Source organism: Crotalus tigris, unplaced genomic scaffold (assembly GCF_016545835.1).
Source record: "Crotalus tigris isolate CLP2741 ecotype Arizona unplaced genomic scaffold, ASM1654583v1 scf7180000024374.3283719, whole genome shotgun sequence".
Lineage (NCBI taxonomy): Eukaryota > Metazoa > Chordata > Lepidosauria > Squamata > Viperidae > Crotalus > Crotalus tigris.
Genome location: NW_024100544.1, coordinates 2,905,358 through 2,924,593, shown reverse-complemented (window position 1 = coordinate 2,924,593; position 19,236 = coordinate 2,905,358). Strand labels below are relative to the sequence as shown.

The 19,236-nt window shown below is 33.0% G+C and overlaps 1 protein-coding gene across 5 annotated transcripts in view; it reads right to left on the bottom strand.

The window, feature by feature from the left end:
* The window catches only part of DPP10 (dipeptidyl peptidase like 10), a 621,333-nt gene that overhangs the window by 24,427 nt on the left and 577,670 nt on the right, over positions 1 to 19,236 (bottom strand). For all 5 annotated transcript variants that reach the window (XM_039328209.1, XM_039328210.1, XM_039328207.1 and 2 more), the window contains exons 12-19: positions 17,688 to 17,726; positions 15,596 to 15,703; positions 12,577 to 12,668; positions 11,213 to 11,260; positions 10,150 to 10,271; positions 8,838 to 8,885; positions 6,479 to 6,577; positions 6,304 to 6,373 (exon numbers count right to left, since the gene is read on the bottom strand). In XM_039328209.1, coding sequence (XP_039184143.1) covers positions 6,304 to 6,373; positions 6,479 to 6,577; positions 8,838 to 8,885; positions 10,150 to 10,271; positions 11,213 to 11,260; positions 12,577 to 12,668; positions 15,596 to 15,703; positions 17,688 to 17,726 — 626 coding nt within the window. The remainder of the gene's footprint in view (positions 1 to 6,303; positions 6,374 to 6,478; positions 6,578 to 8,837; positions 8,886 to 10,149; positions 10,272 to 11,212; positions 11,261 to 12,576; positions 12,669 to 15,595; positions 15,704 to 17,687; positions 17,727 to 19,236) is intronic.

Here is a 19,236-nt window from a genome sequence, read left to right as displayed (position 1 = left end):
ACTATCATGTCCCCCCTCATCCTTCTCTTCGTTAAACTAGACATACCCAATTCCAGCAACCGTTCCTTATATGTTTTAGCCTCCAATCCCCTAATCATCTTTGTTGCTCTTCTCTGTACTCTTTCTAGAGTCTCAGCATCTTTTTTACATTGTGGTGACCAAAACTGGATGTAGTATTCCAAGTGTGGCCTTAGCAAGGCATTGAAGAGTGGTATTAATACTTCACGTGATTTTGATTCTATCCCTCTGTTAATGCAGTCCAGCACTGTGTTGGCTTTTTGGGCAGCTGCAGCACACTGCTGGCTCATATTTAAGTGATTGTCTACTAGGACTCCAAGATCTCTCTCACAGTTACGCTTAAGTTGCCGAATGCCTGCCAACAACATTTAACACACCATTCAATTTCCTTTATTGTATCACTTACCATTGAGATCCATTGGCCAAGGTATATGTAGTGGTTTACATGTTCAAATCGCTGTTCTCCTCTAACAGTTTATCACTATTTTTGTGATGCCTTTATCATTTTCATATGCTTTTTTTGACACTCTATCTTCACTTTAGCTCATACCATTCTATGGTCACTTCCAATGTTAAAACAACTGATGACAGTACAATTGCAGAATATGGTTTTATCCCTTGACATGATGTAGTCAATTTCACTTGTACACCCAGATGGACACTTCCATGTCCATTTTCTGCTAGATTTTTTCTTTTAAAATGAGTTATGATATAAAGTTTCTGTCCTTCTCAAAATCTAGTAGTCTGCTGTTTCTATTATCTCGTTCACTACTTCCATAGGTAAATGAACTTATGGTATACTCTTATTTTACATATTTGTAATGAAAAATATCATTGTGGGCATTCTATTATACACAGAAAGCCATTTGTGTAGAGCTATTCATAAAAATTAGATGATTTTATCAAGAACCACAAACCATTTCTTTTTAATATTATAGATAAAATTACCAAGTTTCAAAGGAAACCATCTTGCAAACTTATCTTTTCTTTTAGAATACTATCCATTTACATAGCTACACCATGTTGCAAACACAGCATCTTCTTAAATTATCTGGAGCCCTGTTACTGGAAGCTATACCTGCCCCCCCCCTCAAATAATGGCAGTAAGTGCTCTGTTGTGTCCCAATGCAACTATTTTTAAGAATATTAATAATTCACAAATTGTCTTTATTTAGTTTGGAGGGACCGCATGGCTGAACTTGTTAGTTATCAGTATAGCATCTGTCACTTTCTATTATATTATTCATATTATTGCATGTTTTAGGTTGAAAAACTGAATACATTCACACCTAAGACTAAGCCCTAATTTTTTTCATTTTTATTTGATTTGATGAATAAGAAACACATAAGAATAAGCTACAATAGGTGGAATTAAGCAAACCACATTATATTTAATATGATAATACCCAATTCACACATAATGCTAAAATATGAGTTTGTGTTTCAAAACATTTATAAGCCATAGGCAGTTTAAAATATAGCTGCTATAATGGGAAGATTGCTTAGAAATAATATTTCAATGGTATTAGAAGAGCTTATCAGCAAAAGACACATTTTATGGATGAGAAATGATGAGTAAACATAACTGGTTACTCTACAGAGATTTACTAGAATTTTTCAAGGGGATTGTAAAATGAAATCAAAAGAAGATTCAATAACAGGGATGTTCTTGTTGATTTCTTATGTACAATTAAAAGAAAAATTTAAAGTGGATAAAAGATATTATGATTTTACACAGAGTAAGATTTAATTTGAAATAGAATTATGTACAGCATAATGATGAACATGTTACTGCTAAAACGTATTAACTTTATTGAAATATAAGACAGAAGAAGAACAAGTGAAATAATATATCATAAAAATGGACCATTGGAAAAATATGTGGTTGAAAGGACTGAAATTTACATTATGTTCTAGCTTTAAATGGAATGTTTATAAAATGATGCATCATTGATGTTTGTTGCCAGAGAAATTGTGTAGAATATATAAAGTACTTGAATCTTTTTTGGAAATGTGAACAACATGAAGAGACGTTTTTATCATGTTTAGTTGACATGTAAAAAAAAGCTAAAACCAGGGCTTTTTTTGTCATAGAACTCACCAGAATGTAGTTGTGGCAACTGTTTTTGATGGATTTTCCAGAGTTGCGTTCTTTTCCTATTGTTTCCCTTCCTATCATTTGTTTTTGAAAATGCCCCATTGGTGGTACGGTGCGAGCGGGGTCTGCTCCGGTGCTGTCTGCCTCCTCTAGGAGGAGCCATGAGGCATCAGAGCACCACAGCCAGAGAGTGGCTTGATTGGCTGGGTCGCACCATGTGGTGTGAATATATAAAGTGGCAGTGGGAGACACATAAACATGGAGGCTATCTTTCATGAGAGGGTGAGTGAGTCTTTTGCCTTCCCTTACAGAAGGTGGAGTGTGAGGTTAAAAAGAGGTGAAGTGAGAGGAAAGAAAGGCGGCTGGCATGGAAGCTTGCCTGACAATGAAACTTTGCTGTTTCAGTTCCTTGGGTAGTTCAAAGGCTGGGATGTCTATGAAAATCTCTTTTTAGTCTTTTACACTTTATATTCAAACTGTAGAGGGGAAGAATAAGAATAAAGCCAATGTCTTGTGATTTGAAGGTATTATTATTATTAATAATATATATTAATTATGTATTGGTCAGATGTAAAGGTAGACCTACAGTACGAGGTTTAATCAGACCTATTTATTAAGTTGGGTTTAACTGAAAGGTAAATTAAAAGTAATCTGTTCACTGATAAAGTTTCAAGTTTAATTTGTTTCAAGTCAATATCCACATTAAACTCCAAATGTAAATTTTTCCACCTTGTTTGACAACTTCTTAAAAATAATTCAATCTTTTACAAGCAACCAAATTTTGTTTTATTGGGCCAATTTCATTCCACATAGAAAGCTGACATTTCCACCCATTAAACTAAATGGGTAGGCCAGTGGTAAATGTCCCAAAAGATTAATAAAATGCCTTCTTGTAATTTAAAGCCACACATTGCATGGTAACATTAATAGTATTCACTTACCTTGAACAAAACCCTAGTTTTCCGGCACCTTTTTTTTTTTTTTACAAAAAAAGCAATGGCTAAAACATTTTGGATAAAAATGAATGCATTAATTCAGAAATTCTTAAAATTTAAAGTACAACTGAAACCAGAGACTCTTCTTTTTGGACTAATGATAAGCAACCAAAAAATAATAATAGAACTTTGCTTTTATATATGACAACTGAAGCAAAATTATTATAAGACCTGATACTACCTACAACAGAGGAATGGTTGGTGAAGTTGATAAAATTAAAAGCAAAGAAAACTAAATTAACTTTTTCAATTAGAGAAAAACAATGTCTACATTTATGGTCAACTGGAAAATCCTTATAGATTTTTTGCATGAAACAGAAAAAATGCACTTGTGATTTTGATGATTGGGGGAAAAAGATAATAGAGAAAAGTAAGAGTTTTTTAATAATTTAAAATAAGGGATAATATTGTAAATTTCCTTCCTTCCTTCCTTCTTTCCTTCCTTCCTTCCTTCCTTCCTTTCCTTGTGCATTTTTATGTTTTATAAAACGTTAATTAAAATTATTTTAAAGGCGTATTAGAACAGCTTAATTGGAGAGCTTCTAGACTGAACTCAAAGTGCTACTATGAAGCATTGTTCTAAATGGTTCCACTCCCCCATGCTAGTCTTACTTTCATTGAAATTGGCATTCCAACATTTTTAATGAGAAAATTTCCCATCCAATGTAGAAAACAAGTATCTAATGAACCTGCTGAACTGAGATATTAATCTGTAGAATGTTCTCAGAAATCTCACTTGCTTTTTATAACAGATTTATTTCTATTATATAAAATCTAATATTCTCCTATCGTTTCCAAATATTTTAGGCTGCTTTTTAGCTCTGTTTTTTTGTGGGATAATTACATTTATATTTCTTACTCTAGTATAATTTTTGAGAGTACTTGTTCAAGGTAGGTATTTGATTGCATTTATTGATACATGAAACCAATTAGAAGATTGCTAAAAGTAGTTATGTGAATCAGGAAAATAAGTTCAGTGGCCTGCAGGTAAACAAGTCATATGCTGAGAATTCCTTTTGGTCAAAGAAAGAAATAGTAGGTAGTTAACCTTATTTATATCATAAGTTATTTCATTGGCAATTAAAGAGATATACATGTCTGAAACCAGGCAGCCATGAGAGCTACATAATTGTTCTACATTTTATTCTACCCATTTAGAACAAGAAAGCAATAACAGTGTCCAAATTCTATTGGAATTGTTTATTTATGTATTTACTTACTTACTTACTTAGACTTATAAGCTTATAAACTAACTCCAATAAGGAACGAGTGTGTGAAGATTAAAAATTCTAGAGAATAAATAAATCCCTAGTAAATAAATAAATACCCAGTAAATTATAACTCTTTCATTTTACAGATCACTGTTAACTCAGTGAATGTGCTAATACTGATTAAACAGATCATTTTGAAATCAAATCTTTATGTTATGCCAAGGGTGTCCCTGAAGTCACTTTCATATAAGAACTATAGTTAGTGGTAACTTCTTCTTCTGTTCAATATTATAAAGAGAGGAAGAGACATCTTAAAGTAGATTCTCCTCTGCTCATTCTCCTCATTCATATATTACCTATTCAGTAATATTATAACTGAATAGCCAAAAAGCTTCTCTTTAAGAAAGCATGATATCTTTTTAATGTAGTAGTTCATTTTATTTTATTTTAATGGCTCCTTTAATGGCATTCTATATGTTTTATGAGGCACCAGTAACAATTACCCAGAAGGTAAAACAAAAAAAAATATATAGCATCATTTTTATGTTAGTATAATAATAATATCAGTATGCGCTGGAAGGTATAAAAATGATCCCTTCATCATTATTCAAATTGCCACTTTCCTATAAAATGATATTATAGTCATTTCCCCTCATTTTCACATATCTGAGAAAACTCTTGTTAGAATTGTAAAAAAGATAGGAGGATCTTGATTACTTCTTATAGTTTTTTCATGTTAATAATAACTTATTTGAGTGATTTATGCCAGTTTACTTTTTTCCTAATCAGAAACTACATGCCTGTAATGTTTCTATATTTCCAAAATAGACAAAAATTAGAGAGTTTAACATACAGGAAGTGTCCATCTCTAAATTTCATTTAAAATTGGCTTAATCCATTAGGAACTTTGGATGAAGTGAATATTGCCTAGATACCATTTTTACTCTTTGAATATGGTTTGAACTTGTTTAACATCTTTAGTATGAGTGGGAAAAATGTTTTGGATTCTAAGCATTTTTAGCTCAAAGCCAGTTGTTCTGACCTTGTTAAATGTGTTCTGACGCTGTTCTGACCATTCCAGAAATGTTCAGACTGTCCATTGTGTTTGAAATTGGTCTTACAGGTACAAAACAAGCATACTCTCGGCACTTTTGAAGTGTTTTATGATTAATGTACTTGTGGTAGGGACAGAATGTTGTTCCAAATTTGAAAACTATTGCATATCATTACCCTTTAAATGTATTAGAAACGATCATATGGGTATTATTTCAATAATGTAATAATAATATCTGCCCTGCAGAAATGGAGGCAGAGGTTTGGTTCAAGTTAAACAAATGGTTGAAGAAGAAAAGTATGCATTGGCTGATTACATAAAAGACAGCCAAGGACATGCATTGATACAAATTGGAACTTACTGAATGTGCAGGAAACAAAACATGAATATCAAAGCAACATAGTAAAAACAAAAACAGAATGCTGGCAAGGAAAAGTACTGCATGATCAATTTCTAAAAAAAATCAAAGAGAAAGTGGATAAAGATAAAATCTGGCAATGGTTTACAACTGGAATATTTAAAAAAGAAGCCCAAGGCTTGACTGATTTGGCAGTTGAATAATACAATCCCAGTTTAAAGTAAGTCAGCATCAATTCTACAAAAACCCTTGAAAATGGAAAAGAATCAAAAATTTCACAAGGACAGGTAATATAGATCAATTTTGGATTACACTGTAAACAATTCCTCTAACCTCCATATTTGAAAATAAAGATCTTTTCTGTTTTCTGTTTTTTAATCATTTATGTGATCCTTAATAAAAATTATAGCTGCATGATGAACATATGATGCCATCCCAACAGGGTTTAGAGGTCACTACTGGGAGAGCTTTTAATTTTTGTAATTAAAATGGCCATTCTTGAGGCCATATAACATACAAACAATATAATATATCAATTTCACAAATTTTAATATCAAGATTATACTTACATTATTAAGAGAAGTGGATACATATTTCGATCTGAGAAATCCTTTGGAAATGTTAACTGTAAAGGAAGTTCTTTTAAGAAAAGAGCAAAACATTAAAGGCTGGTAGTTTGAAAGATGAATTAAAAATACTATTTGAAAACATATTGCCTTTTCCAAAATTTTCTAGTATATTTACCATAGTCATCAATGTGAAGCATTCTAGTTTCTGTTCGTAGTTTTTTTCTCATTGAAACTGCTTCTTTTAAAACAGAGTTGTTTTCTAAAATATAAAACTCTGTAAAATAAAAAGGTAAAAAAGGAACCAATGTACATGTATGCTTAGTTGGATGAAAATTTTAAAATACAATTTATATGTAGATACAATCCATTTTTTTATAGAACAATGTTTAGAAAGGCACATTTAAAGTAAAATAAATATGGATATACTGTATAAGCACACATATTATACTGTATATAGATAGATACATTTCACTCATCTTTTCCATTAGTATTTATTAAGTCTTCTTTCAGTTTAAAACACTTGGAGAACGTAAAGCAAAAACTTCCTGCCATACTTTAGATGTGACTCAACTAGATTTTAATTACTGAGCCTTTGTGACCAGATTCATTGGCAACTACAGCTGTAGTTTCAGCCTGCATTTCCAATAAAATTGGACGTCCCTAAACTAAAAGATGCATGGGCCTAACTATATGGAATCAGCATTTTTCTCCTGTGATTGATTTTGCTATCGTCTGTTAAATGCAAGGAAATCTTCACATGTTCAATCAATGTTTAATCTCATAATGGCATCTAATGTATACAGCCCTTTTTATAGGCCTTTGGCTTTGTATATATGGTCTTAAAGGTGAACTCAGCAGAACAAATGGTTTAGTCCATACTGCATCCAAATAATGTACCATATAATTTTTTTCCACATATGCAATTTGGTTTTTACATAAAGGAATCATGTACAATAGAAGTTTATTTGTTAGAGAAAAGTGTATTCCAAGTATAAAAACAAAATTAGCAACATTTTATTTTTGGACATGTTAGGGTAATATTAGTCAAAGATGAAGTTAAGAGAGATGCATTTTTCTTAAGATGAGATCCTTGATTCATCATGGAACTTCCATAGATCTCTGGAAGTGCTTTTAATACTAAAATTATATCTGGCTTATTATTATTATACTCTGGATTCTCTTCAGATTGTATAAATCTTTCACCTTTTATTAAAATTATATCTCAAATTAAGTAAAATGGAAGACAGTTTTTGAATAACAAGTTGGTATTAGTGAATTTTGATTTATCTATTTATAAATACACATTAATTCAAAATTATCCTTCATTTATAAATCTCTAAAAAGAAATTTAAAATTACAATTTGAAGAATTACTTGCCTTTTTTTTTTTTAAAAAAGGGCATCAGTTGCATATGGATAGCTATGTTTCCTCTAAACAAATTTTTAAATTGGTAAACTACATCTTAATTTAATGAAATAATGAATAATTTAAGAGGCAGTTTCACAGTGTCAACTAAGCTGTTTTAAATACAATAATTCAACTAAAATTCAATCATATAATTGTTATTCCATTAATAGGAATGATGATTAAGTTTACATATATGTATATATGTATGTATATTTCCACAATTTTCTATAGAAATAAATCTTTTCTTCTGAATTTTTACAAGCAAAAATTTGACAAAGGTTCAGCACAACTCTGTTTCACTTTTAAACTATGATTTCATTGCATAACTTACTGGCTTAGTCTATTATGGGCAAGAATATGGTGCTTTAAATCAATATACATATATGAACATTCATTTAAATTGAATTATTTCCCCAATTAAAGTAAATAATTGAATTATCCAAATAATGCATGTCTGCATAGAATGTACTGAAGTTATATATTTTGAAGATGTATTTCAAAAACATATTTTGAAAAAGTTACTTATATAGAAAACCTGTATGTGTTTAATAATAATAATAATAAAGTTGGAAGGGACCTTGGAGGTCATCGAGTCCAACCCCTTGCTCAGGCAGGAAACCCTACACCATTTCAGACAGATGGCTGTCCGGTCTATATATGTGTCTTACTTGTATGTGTGTACATAAATGTATTGAGTTGCTTAAACATTTAAGCACACATAATATTTATATCATTAAAAAGAGATGAATTAGATAACTGGCACTCAAAAACAATTCCTTAATCCAAACTAATTGTATTAGAGCTTTAAAGTATTTTAAACCATATATAAGAAGTACTGCAATAGGAATTCAATTTGCATAGTTATTTAAAGAGACTGTGCCACTGTGCCACCTAATTATTGTAAGTATTAATGGGAAATAAAGGGTACTTATTAATGTAAGATCATCCTGAAAAATCCGTGATATATTATAGCTACTGTATTAATTTCACTCTGTTCTTGTTGCTTATGTGCATGTTTTTTTTCCTAAGTTGTAATTAAGATGAGGTTTAAAAATTAATTTTCTGAAGGTCTCAATTAAAAGGGAGAAAACCCACAAGAAAATCCCCAGTGAAATGGTATAACTTACTTTCAGGATTAATTGTGCTGTGCAGGCTGACAATCGGAACACCAGGACCTGTACAACACAGAAAGACAGGCACACAGAGGAAGTAAATAAAAGAAACTACCTTTGGATTCCTCAGCTTAAAAAAACTAAAGCAAAACATACATTATTCTAACACATGGTTTTCAAAACTACTACTGAATATGCTTTAAAGATAGCATATGAACAATCCCATTAATGCCATGGTAAAAGCATAATCTAATGGGAAATAATAAATCTGTGATCATTATTATCTTCGTTTCACTTTTATAGCAGAGAAATTGACACACAGAGCGATTAATAGCCTGATTATATAAAGCACAGAGTACCTGCAGCTACTATTAAATCAAAGAGAGAATAGGGAACATTCAGACTTTGCAAAGTCATTTGGAGGCCATTAGAAAACTCAATGGAAATCTCAGAAGAAATGTATCCAAACTTCTTGTAGCTTTGATTCAGTGTACAGATAAGAGTGCCCTAGTAAAGAGGATACCTGATTTCATAGAATAATAGACATGGAAGGGGCCTTTCAGGATGTCAAATCTGTCCTCTCCCTGCTCAATGCAGTCATTCAAATTAAAACATCCTTGCTTCTACTACTTGAACACACTGGTGAAAGATTCCGCCCTATTATTATTATTCTTCCTCCTCCTCCTCTTCCTCCTCTTATAGTATTTCACTCTCCAATGTTCAGAATACAAGCTGTCTTTAGAAATGTTTTCCTTTAGAACTGTGGATTGTGAAATAACTGTAGCAATAAATAAGTAAGTAAATAAATATCTGTGTATGTAGTTCATTCTCCTTCAACTCCCCATAATCTTCCTGGGCATCTTACTAATGATAACAAGAATGTTATTTCTGTCACTGATTGACAAATAAAATCATGCAGCTATCCAGGCTTTTGGCTGGTGTAATTTGATAGTAGGAGAGCACATTGAAGAAATGAGTGATATCCTCCTAAATAGATTAATTAACTAGTGAATACAAGTTTAGTACATCTTTTACACCATTACTTCTAGTGATCCCTCTCCCTTGGTTCCTTATTTCATAGAGCATTCTATCATAGGAATGATCAAATTAGTACAAAATTTAAATTGTCCAGTAAGGTAATTTTCATGTGTAAGATACACAACAAATATATAATGCCACAGTTGAGATTTTGTAACTATTATAATGATGTAAACTATTTTTATTTGTAATAAAGTTATCACCAAGATACATTAATTTTTTGATGTTGAAAAACATTTCATTTTTTTAAAAATAAGTGTGATAACTGTACAGTGAGAGCCTGGCTTACCCTTACACTGTAGAATGAAATACTTGATTGAAGGACTAAACTTTGCATTAAAATATGTACAACCATCTTTCATAAAATTGCATGAAAGACATTGACGATTCAGCAATTCAGTTGTTGACACACTAAGGCAATAAAAAAAATTGATCAAGCACAAGAAAACCTGCAGCTAATATTCACTGCAAATATATTATTATCAGGAAAAAAATCTTTGGTTTGAATTGTCAATATTTCAGACACTACAACAAGTCCTCAACTTACGACCAAAATTGACCTCAAAATTTATGTTACTAAGTAAGACAGCTGAGTTTTGACCCATTTTATGACCTTTCTTGCCACTGTTGTTAAGTAAATCATTGCAGTTGTTAAGTTAGTAGCATAGTTGTTAAGTGAATCTGGCTTTCCCATTGACCTTGTTTGTCAGAGGGTCACAAAAGGTGAACCCATGACCCCAGGACACTGCAACCGTAATAAATATGAACTAATTGCCAAGCATCCAAATATTGATTAAGTCACCATGGGGATACTGCAATGGTCATAGGAATGAAAAACAGTCATAAATCACTTTTTTCAGTGCCACTGTAACTTTGAACGGTCACTAAACGAACAGTTGTAAGTGAAGGACTATCTGTACTGGACAGGACTACATTGTTTCTTTTTTCAAACTTCCTCCCTATGTATCATCACATTTTTCTCTAGCAAAGGAATGCAGTGGGGAATGGAGGATGTGGAAATACATGTTTGTGAATTTCAGGCTCATGATACAAGACTACAATGACTATAACTTCATTTTTATTACTTCCATTTCCTTGATATTTTCCAATGCATATAAAATGCTAACTAGGCTTAGTATTATGCTGTGAAAGATGTATTTGAGTGATTATCTATCTGTCACAATATATATTGTTCCTAGGAAATTTGCTTCTTTTATAAAACCACATATTCATGTAGAATTTCTAACGTATGCATGGGATCTCTTTTGACATTTAAGTTAATAGCTTTTTGTAAACAAAGCGACACAGCCCTGTCAATCATTTAGGAATCATACTGTGCTCGATCTGCTTACCTATGTAATTGTCTTCCTCTTGGTGAATTTTCAGTACTTAAAAAATAACTGGCAAAATGAGAAAAAATACCTTCAGCCCAGGTGAATATGTACTAATTTGCTATAGATAATAAACATAATGAACATCAGACCTAAGGATTTCAGTTATATAGGAGAAGGGCAGGTTCATTCTTACTATTAGATACATTGAAGTGGCTATCCACAAAACAACTTGAGGCTGGCTTATTTCTTTACATTGGTCCTAATCTTTCATTAGTAAAGAAGCTTTGCAATTCTAGACTTATTTTCTCCTTTCAGAATAAGATATCCAACTCATTTTTTGAGGCCATAATATGGTTTTATCATCATGAACAAATTACCTCAGCATTCATGTTGACTAGAATGTGTCCTCAGGTGATTAAGAAGGAAACTTAAGAATTAGTACACCTGGCTTTGTAAAAATAAAATTGTATTATCGCACATGCTATGCTTTATGTAGATGGAGCTTAATTAGTGATTAAAACACTTGTTTTATCAGAGGTCTTGCTGTTTTGTGTTCAGAAGAGATTGTCTGCCTCAATTCTGCCAGTTTAAAAAGGAGAAGAAAATTAACTAATGATCAGGCAGAATAACTGATCTTGTTCTGAGAAAAAAAAATGCAGGTATTCAAAGTACCCATCTTGTCTGTATTAAAGACAACAGAGATATTAAAAGACAACAGAGACTTTACCTCATTCTCATACTAGGCACCAATAACTAAATATCTGTTAAATTAGAAAATGGCTTAGACATTTCAACACTTCTACATATTTAAATGAAATCCTTTATAAATTCCATCACATTCAACAAGATTTATTTCTATGCAATGCAGAATTGTGTCTTAACAAACGTAATTATCAATAAATGATCTTTTTCATGAGTTTCTGAGAAATTCTTTCTGTTAACAGTACTTGGAAGCACATCCATTTACAACCTAAGAAAAACTAGCAAGAACCGTTCCTTATTATTTTTGAAGGTAAGCAGATTTTAAAATGGGAGATCCAAAGGTGAAAATGTATTTAATTTTTAAATCCTAATGATTTGATTACTTAACATTCTAAAGCAAGACCACTTGGAAATATTGTTGCCTAACCCAGTGTTTGAATTTTCTTATTTCAATCAATACTTTGAAGTAGAATTTGTTATAGCCTAGCCTTATTTTAATATTCAGGAAAAGTTCCTAGAATATATCAAGAGATTAAGTATAGTTTGTACTTATGGTTTACAGCTAGTATTAATATTTAATAACAAAAGAAACATAATTAACATTGCTATACCAATAACATTGAATCTATCTTGATAACACAGATATTTTACCTGAACAGACAAAGAAAAATAATGCTCACATCTTTTGGGTATTTTCGTCATATGCCAAGATTTTTATAACTTCCCAGTTCCCTGATGTCAGATGTCGTATACTAAATTGTTCATTTTTGATCTGCAAAAAACAATACATTTAACTTTTTTTGTCCCATGACTTTCCTTAAGTGATCAAAGCAATGATTGGCAACAGGGGTTAAATTCTATGGGCCCCCTTGGTATCAGTCATGATATATAGAAGGTTGTAACATGAAAGTAAGAGGAACGAATGGAACAAAACTCAAATTAACAAATTAAATGAAAAATAAAAAATATATATTTAGGGTTTGTAAAATTAAGAAATGAAAGATGCATGAGAAATATGGAATATATTTAGTAGGAGGTAAGATAAGGAAGTATGTTGTCAAGGTGGTGATGTCAAAATGTATTTATAGATATATTTATGAGAATTCTCATAATATTGCTTGAGATTTGTTGACTGAGAAAGGTATAGGTGTTTATTTCTGTATGCTAATGATGCTGCAATTTTGCCTGGGAGTATGAATGATTTGCAGCAAACATTAGATATATTGTGTGGTGTAGTGAAAAACATGAATCTGAACATTCATGAATCAAAGCTCAAGGTATTTATATTTGACAGGTAAAATGGAATGAAGGAATTAACACGTTTTATATAAAAAATAAGCAAAAACTGACTTTGTATCTTGGTGAAATGTTAACTGAAGATGGGACAATGAATACACAAGCAAATGGTGGTAAAAAGATAACACATAGTATGAAGGCTATTATGAAGAATGAATATTTGTTGAAATAATGCAAAAATGGCCTTTTATAAGAGGGTTTTTTCTGGATACTGTCTTGTATGAAAATGTAAGCTGATTATGTCAGGAATATGAGAAATGTAGGTTGAATGTAATGAAAATCGGTTATTTAAGTTTGCAGTAAAATAGAGACAGGGCCAAGAATGAATGGAACTAGACTCAATGCAAAAGTGAATGATGAATAAAAAAGTAATATACCTGGGGCACTGGGAAAGAGGTAAAAAACTCGATACAGCAGCCTAAATTGCATATAAAAAAGGGTCAGGTTTTCAATTTTATAGTTGCAGCTGTTAGTTTGACTGCTTGAGTCTCTCTTTGCACCAGGTACTTGTGAAGTACACCAAGATGGTTGAAACGTATTACAGAATGAGGATCAAACTAAAAAAAAACAAAAAAACCCAACTATATTTAAGAAAAGTGAATGGACTGAAAGGAAGAGAATGAGTGAGAAAGTCCTGTTTGGATGTTGATGTTGATGGTGATGATGATGATGATACTTTCCTTAAAAAGAGAGAAGATACAAATTATGACATTTGTTTTGCTGAGCATACACCTGGGTTAGAAAAACACTGATGTCCATACATATCCATGGTTTTTTTGGAAGGTACACGTCAACAGATATCAAACTGTTAATTTCCTTGACTTCTCAATGATAGTATATCCTATAGTAATCCACATATCCTTAAATAGTTCACCTCAATGGGATTCAAGGAAGCAAATATTATTTTATTAGGTCCTTTTCCCTTAATGTTTATATAGTTAAGCTATAAATATTTCCATGAGCAAGGAATTCTGTCTTGGGCTTCTGATAATAAAAATTACAGTACATAGATGCAATGTCTCAATACTTGACTCACGCAATAACATCAGCTGAAGATATTATCTACTTGGGTAATGAAACATGTTCAAAAAACAAAACAAAAACAGAAAAAAACCAATCAACGAGGACTAAGAATTCCACAGCTCAACCCTCAGCTACAAATATTCTCTTCTATTAGCATCAATTACGTTTTAGTTTAACAAGATGAATATACATATACCACTTGCAGGAAAACAGGAGAAAGAAGAAATAATGGTCAGCAAGAAATAATTCACAAATAATCTGTAAACATTAAAAGCTGTGCCTTCTGCTAATGAAAACAACATCTATATTTAGCATCCACATCTGTATTAATGTCCATTGATATCAATATGAAATATACTTATGCCACTGACTTTAAACAGAATCAAACAGAGCTTGAGCACAGGGTTAAAAGTAACTCTTGTCTATCTTTGGCTCAGATTGAATTTAAAACTGTGTGCCTGGAACTGGATCATCAAAAGCTCATAGCATCTAGTGCTTTGGATAGGAAATCTTTTAATGCATGTTCCTCATCCTAATTATTTCTTAATTTTATTTGCAAAATTGATAACAATATTAGGGATATTAGGGGGCAGTTTATTCATAGTACATCTTCATTCCAGAAAGCAGAGTAACTCTAGAACTAGTGTGATCCAGTTAGAGCTCTAGATCCCTAGCAAGATATATTCTGCCATAGACCATCATCTCTCTCTCTCTCTCTCTCTCTCTCTCTCTCTCTCTCTCTCTCTCTCTCTGTGTGTGTGTGTGTGTGTGTGTGTGTGTGTGTGTGTGTGAGAGACAGAGAGAGACAGAGAGAAAGAGAGAGAGGCAGAGACAGACAGACAGACAGACAGATGGCTGTAACATACTGGTTTGTCACATAGTGAAGGATTTATACAAGAATTCCCAAAAAATAATTGGGAAACTTTTTTTTTTTAATAACATTCCTTTAAAAATAGCAGTGGTAAGTTTTAAACATTCCTGTAACTTAGTGTTTTAGAATATAGTGGGATGCCAACTTTCATGGCAACAATGATAGCAAATGTCAGATTGAGAGAGGTTATTTTGTGCAATATTTTTTGTAATGTTCACTCCTTGAACCAAACTTTTACCTTCAGACAAATGTAATATTATATAGGAAAGATAAATGTTAAAGGACTTCTAAAAGTGATCACCCAAGGCAAAGAAGGAATACTTATCCATGTATTGTTTATTGTATTTTGATTGTATATGTACTTATATCTAAGCCCAGTAAAAAAAAAAAACTGTTATTCCCTGCAACACCAACCCTGTGAAGTAGGTTGAGCTGAGAGACAGTAATTTGCTCAGAATTGCCCAGCGAGTTTCTGCGGCGGGAATCTAACTTAAGTAAAAGAAGCTTACCTGAACATTAAACATAGCAATATGGTGGAATTCACCACGACCACCTTGTTTAACTGGAACTGTCATAAAAAATGTATTGCCATCTTTAGAAAAAACTGGTTCCTCATTCTATAAAAAAAAATCAGAGAAAGATATTCTTGTTAAAAACTACCTCATATCATTTTTACAATGACACATTCAAATATTGAACACATTGAAGATAAACAATATATTATGGCATAAATATGATTTTAATGCTTTTTCCTGTTTTTGCAATGGCTTATCATGGTGCATAAGATGGGTGTCTACAGATGTCTTCTAAATGAATAAAGGGTCAAGATAATAAAGCACCAAAATAATTCAAGAGGCTATTCCATTACTCAGAAATCTTTTTTTTTTAAATAGCAATTTTAAACTGCTTCTTTGTGCCTTCAGGTTAATGTATGGATGGCTTAAGGTAAGCAGAGAACAGAGTTCATGCATTCTGACAGAGGTCCAAAGGGAAACTGAACTTGCCTTCGCAGGGACACAAGAAGGCTTTCTATGCAAGCTGGCTCCGGGAACATTCAGAGAGACCTCCTCACCTTATAGGAAATGCAAGTACAGGTCTCCTGACCTCCAGACAATTACTTAAAGAGGGTTAACCTCCTGGAATCCAGGACAGCTTTTTACAGTGAAATATAATTACCATTAAACTTACATGACACTTCTATCTTCCAGTAAGTTACTAGTGTGAATCATTGGCTATGTCTGTATTTTCTTAGGGATTATGGATATCTGAAAATACAAATATAGTCCATGATAATTACTTCACACTTGTATGCATGTGTGTGCGCATGTGAGTGTGTATATGTGTGTGTGAGAGAGTGCAGGTTGCCATACTAGTTCCAGTGGAACAAGCTTTTGACTCTTTTGACTGGTGAGGTCTAGGAGAAGAGCCTTTTCTTCTGTGGCCCCTCCTCTCTCTCCCATTAGAGGTGAGATCTTCCCCCACACTCCTGGCCTCTGGAAGAGCCTGAAAACCTGGCTCTGCTGTTTGGCCTGGTGCCCTGATAAGGGCCTGCTATGTTGGAGATGGCTGTCACAGTAGAAAAGATCCCCACTCCCACACTGTCCATTGTTTTGGCTTTCAGCTTTGTATTTAATCCTCTTATTTTTAATTGCTTTGTATTATCTTTTTTTAAAATCTTTTTATTATATTGTAATCTGCCCAGAGCAACTTAAAACTTTAATAAATAAATAAGGAAAGCTCTGCAGCAGAGGAAGCCCACTTCATGAGACCCATCAAATGTAGTTTTCCTTGCCACACCCAATAGGGCGGGATGATATAATTGGGGACAGGTGGGCCCTCTGGTAATCTAGCGCCATAGCATAAAGCAGGGATCTTCAAACTTGACCCTTTTATGACTTGTGGACTTCAACTCCCAGAATTCCTCAGCCAGGCATGCTGGCTGAGGAATTCTGGGAGTTGAAGTCCACAAGGGCCAAGTGTGAAGACCCCTGGCATAAAAGGTTTTAAAGATTAAAGCCAGCAGTTTGAATTGGACCTGGAAACAAACTGGCAATCAATGCAGCTTGCAGAACAGAAATGTAACTTTATTTTAAAAATGGAAAGCTCATGAAGGGCTATTTTGCATTATCATCATGTATGCAAATAGTCAGATGGTTTCTTGTCTAATGCATTGAAATTCATTTTTATTAGACACTTGATTAAGCATTTGGCTAACAACAGACTTATTATGTATTGTTCTGAAGGGAAGAGAAACTGAGGGTCCCTTCCCTTTGCTAATCTATGCGGACATGGACCAAAAGGCAGACTTTCTCTTTGTGGGCCCTATCCTGTGGAATCCTATGCTCCCTTTTGGCTGGCTGATTGGATAACCATCTGTATTAATTATGTCATTGTGTAAACTGCCGGGAATCAGAATAAGCTGGGCAGTATAAACCTGCAAACAAGCAAAGACCTATACTGGAATTTTGTTCTATGATGCCATCAGAAAAATACAACAACTACAGTGAAGTACCAAGTCACTTATTTTTATATTCTGCTGAAATTATTCCCAAGCTTTTTACGAAATCATTGATATTGTTTCAAATAATTAATATACTATACCTGCTTAGCAAGCCAGACTTCGGATGTAAATTCATACTTCTAAAAACAACACAAAATGTAGTTAAGTATGCATAAATATCAAACAGTTATTTATTGGAGAATTGTATGCCTAATAGATTGCATTTTGAATCTTAAAATTGATAGATTGATCAATTTTTATTTGCTATCATAATCTTTTCCAATCTGAGTGCTTTCTAGTTACATGGAACAGTTCAGAGAAATGCCAGCAATAAGAACATATGATAGATTATGGGGAGGCTGTGAAAAGTCAGGAAGACAGAACAGAAAGAAACAATTGCAAGAGTCGGCTGACAGAAATGACAACTTAGATCAAGTGGATAGAGATCTAGGATGAAGCATTTCATTAAAAGAGACACTGGCTTAATTAACTTAAATGAGAGAGTGAGAAATTTAACAGAACTTTAACAGAATAACAGAGTTGGAAGGGACCTTGTAGGTCATCTAGTCCAACCCCCTGCTCAAGCAAGAGACCCTGTACCATTTCTGACAAGTGGATGTCCAGTCTCTTCTTGAAAACCTCCAGTGATGAAGCACCCACAACCTCTGAGGGCAAGCTGTTCTTTGATTGATTGTTCTCACTGTCAGAAAAGTTCTCCTTATTTCTATGTTGAATCTCTCTTTCATCAGTTTCCATCCATTGTTCCTTGTCTGGCCTTTGGGAGCTTTGGAAAATAAGTTGACCCCTTCTCTCTGTGACAGCCCCTCAAATATTGGAATACTGCTATCATGTTATCCCTAGTCTTTCTTTTAATTAAACTAGATATATCCAATTCCTGCAACCATTCTTCATATGTTGTAACATCCAGTCCCTTAATTATATTTGTTGCTCTTCTCTGACCTCTTTCTAAAGTCTCAACATCTTTTTTATAATGTGGTGACCAAAACTGGATGCAGAATTCCAGGTGTAGCCTTACTAAGGCTTTATAGAGCGGTATTAGTACCTCATGTGATCTTGATTGAATCCTTCTGTTAATGCAACTTAAGATTGCATTGGCTTTTTTGGCTACTGCTGCAGACTGCTGGCTCATATTTGATTGATTGTCCACTAGGACTCCAAGATCTCTCTTGCAGTTACTACTATTAAGCCAGGTTTCACTTAATATGTACATGTACTTTTGGGTTTTCTGGCCTAAGTGTAAGACCTTACTTTTCTCTACATTAAATTTCATTTTGTTAGATAGGGCCCAGTGTTCAAGTCTGTTGAAATCCATCTGGATCTTAAGTATATCATCAAGGGTGTTGGCTATTCCTACCAGCTTAGTATTATTTGAAATTTTTGATGACTTCACCTTCTATTCTCTTATCTAAGTCATTTATGGACATAGTGAAGAGTACTGGGCTTAAAACAAAACCTTATGGTACCCCATGTAGATGTAGTACCATTAAGGACCACTCACTGAGTACTCACTGAGTATGATTTGTCAGCCAGTTAATTTGTCTTAGTTTGAATTTATATCACACTAACCATAAGTGAGCGAGTGAATGAATTTTAGTTCTTGGTTCCTTGATCTTGCCCAGCTGTGTGGAG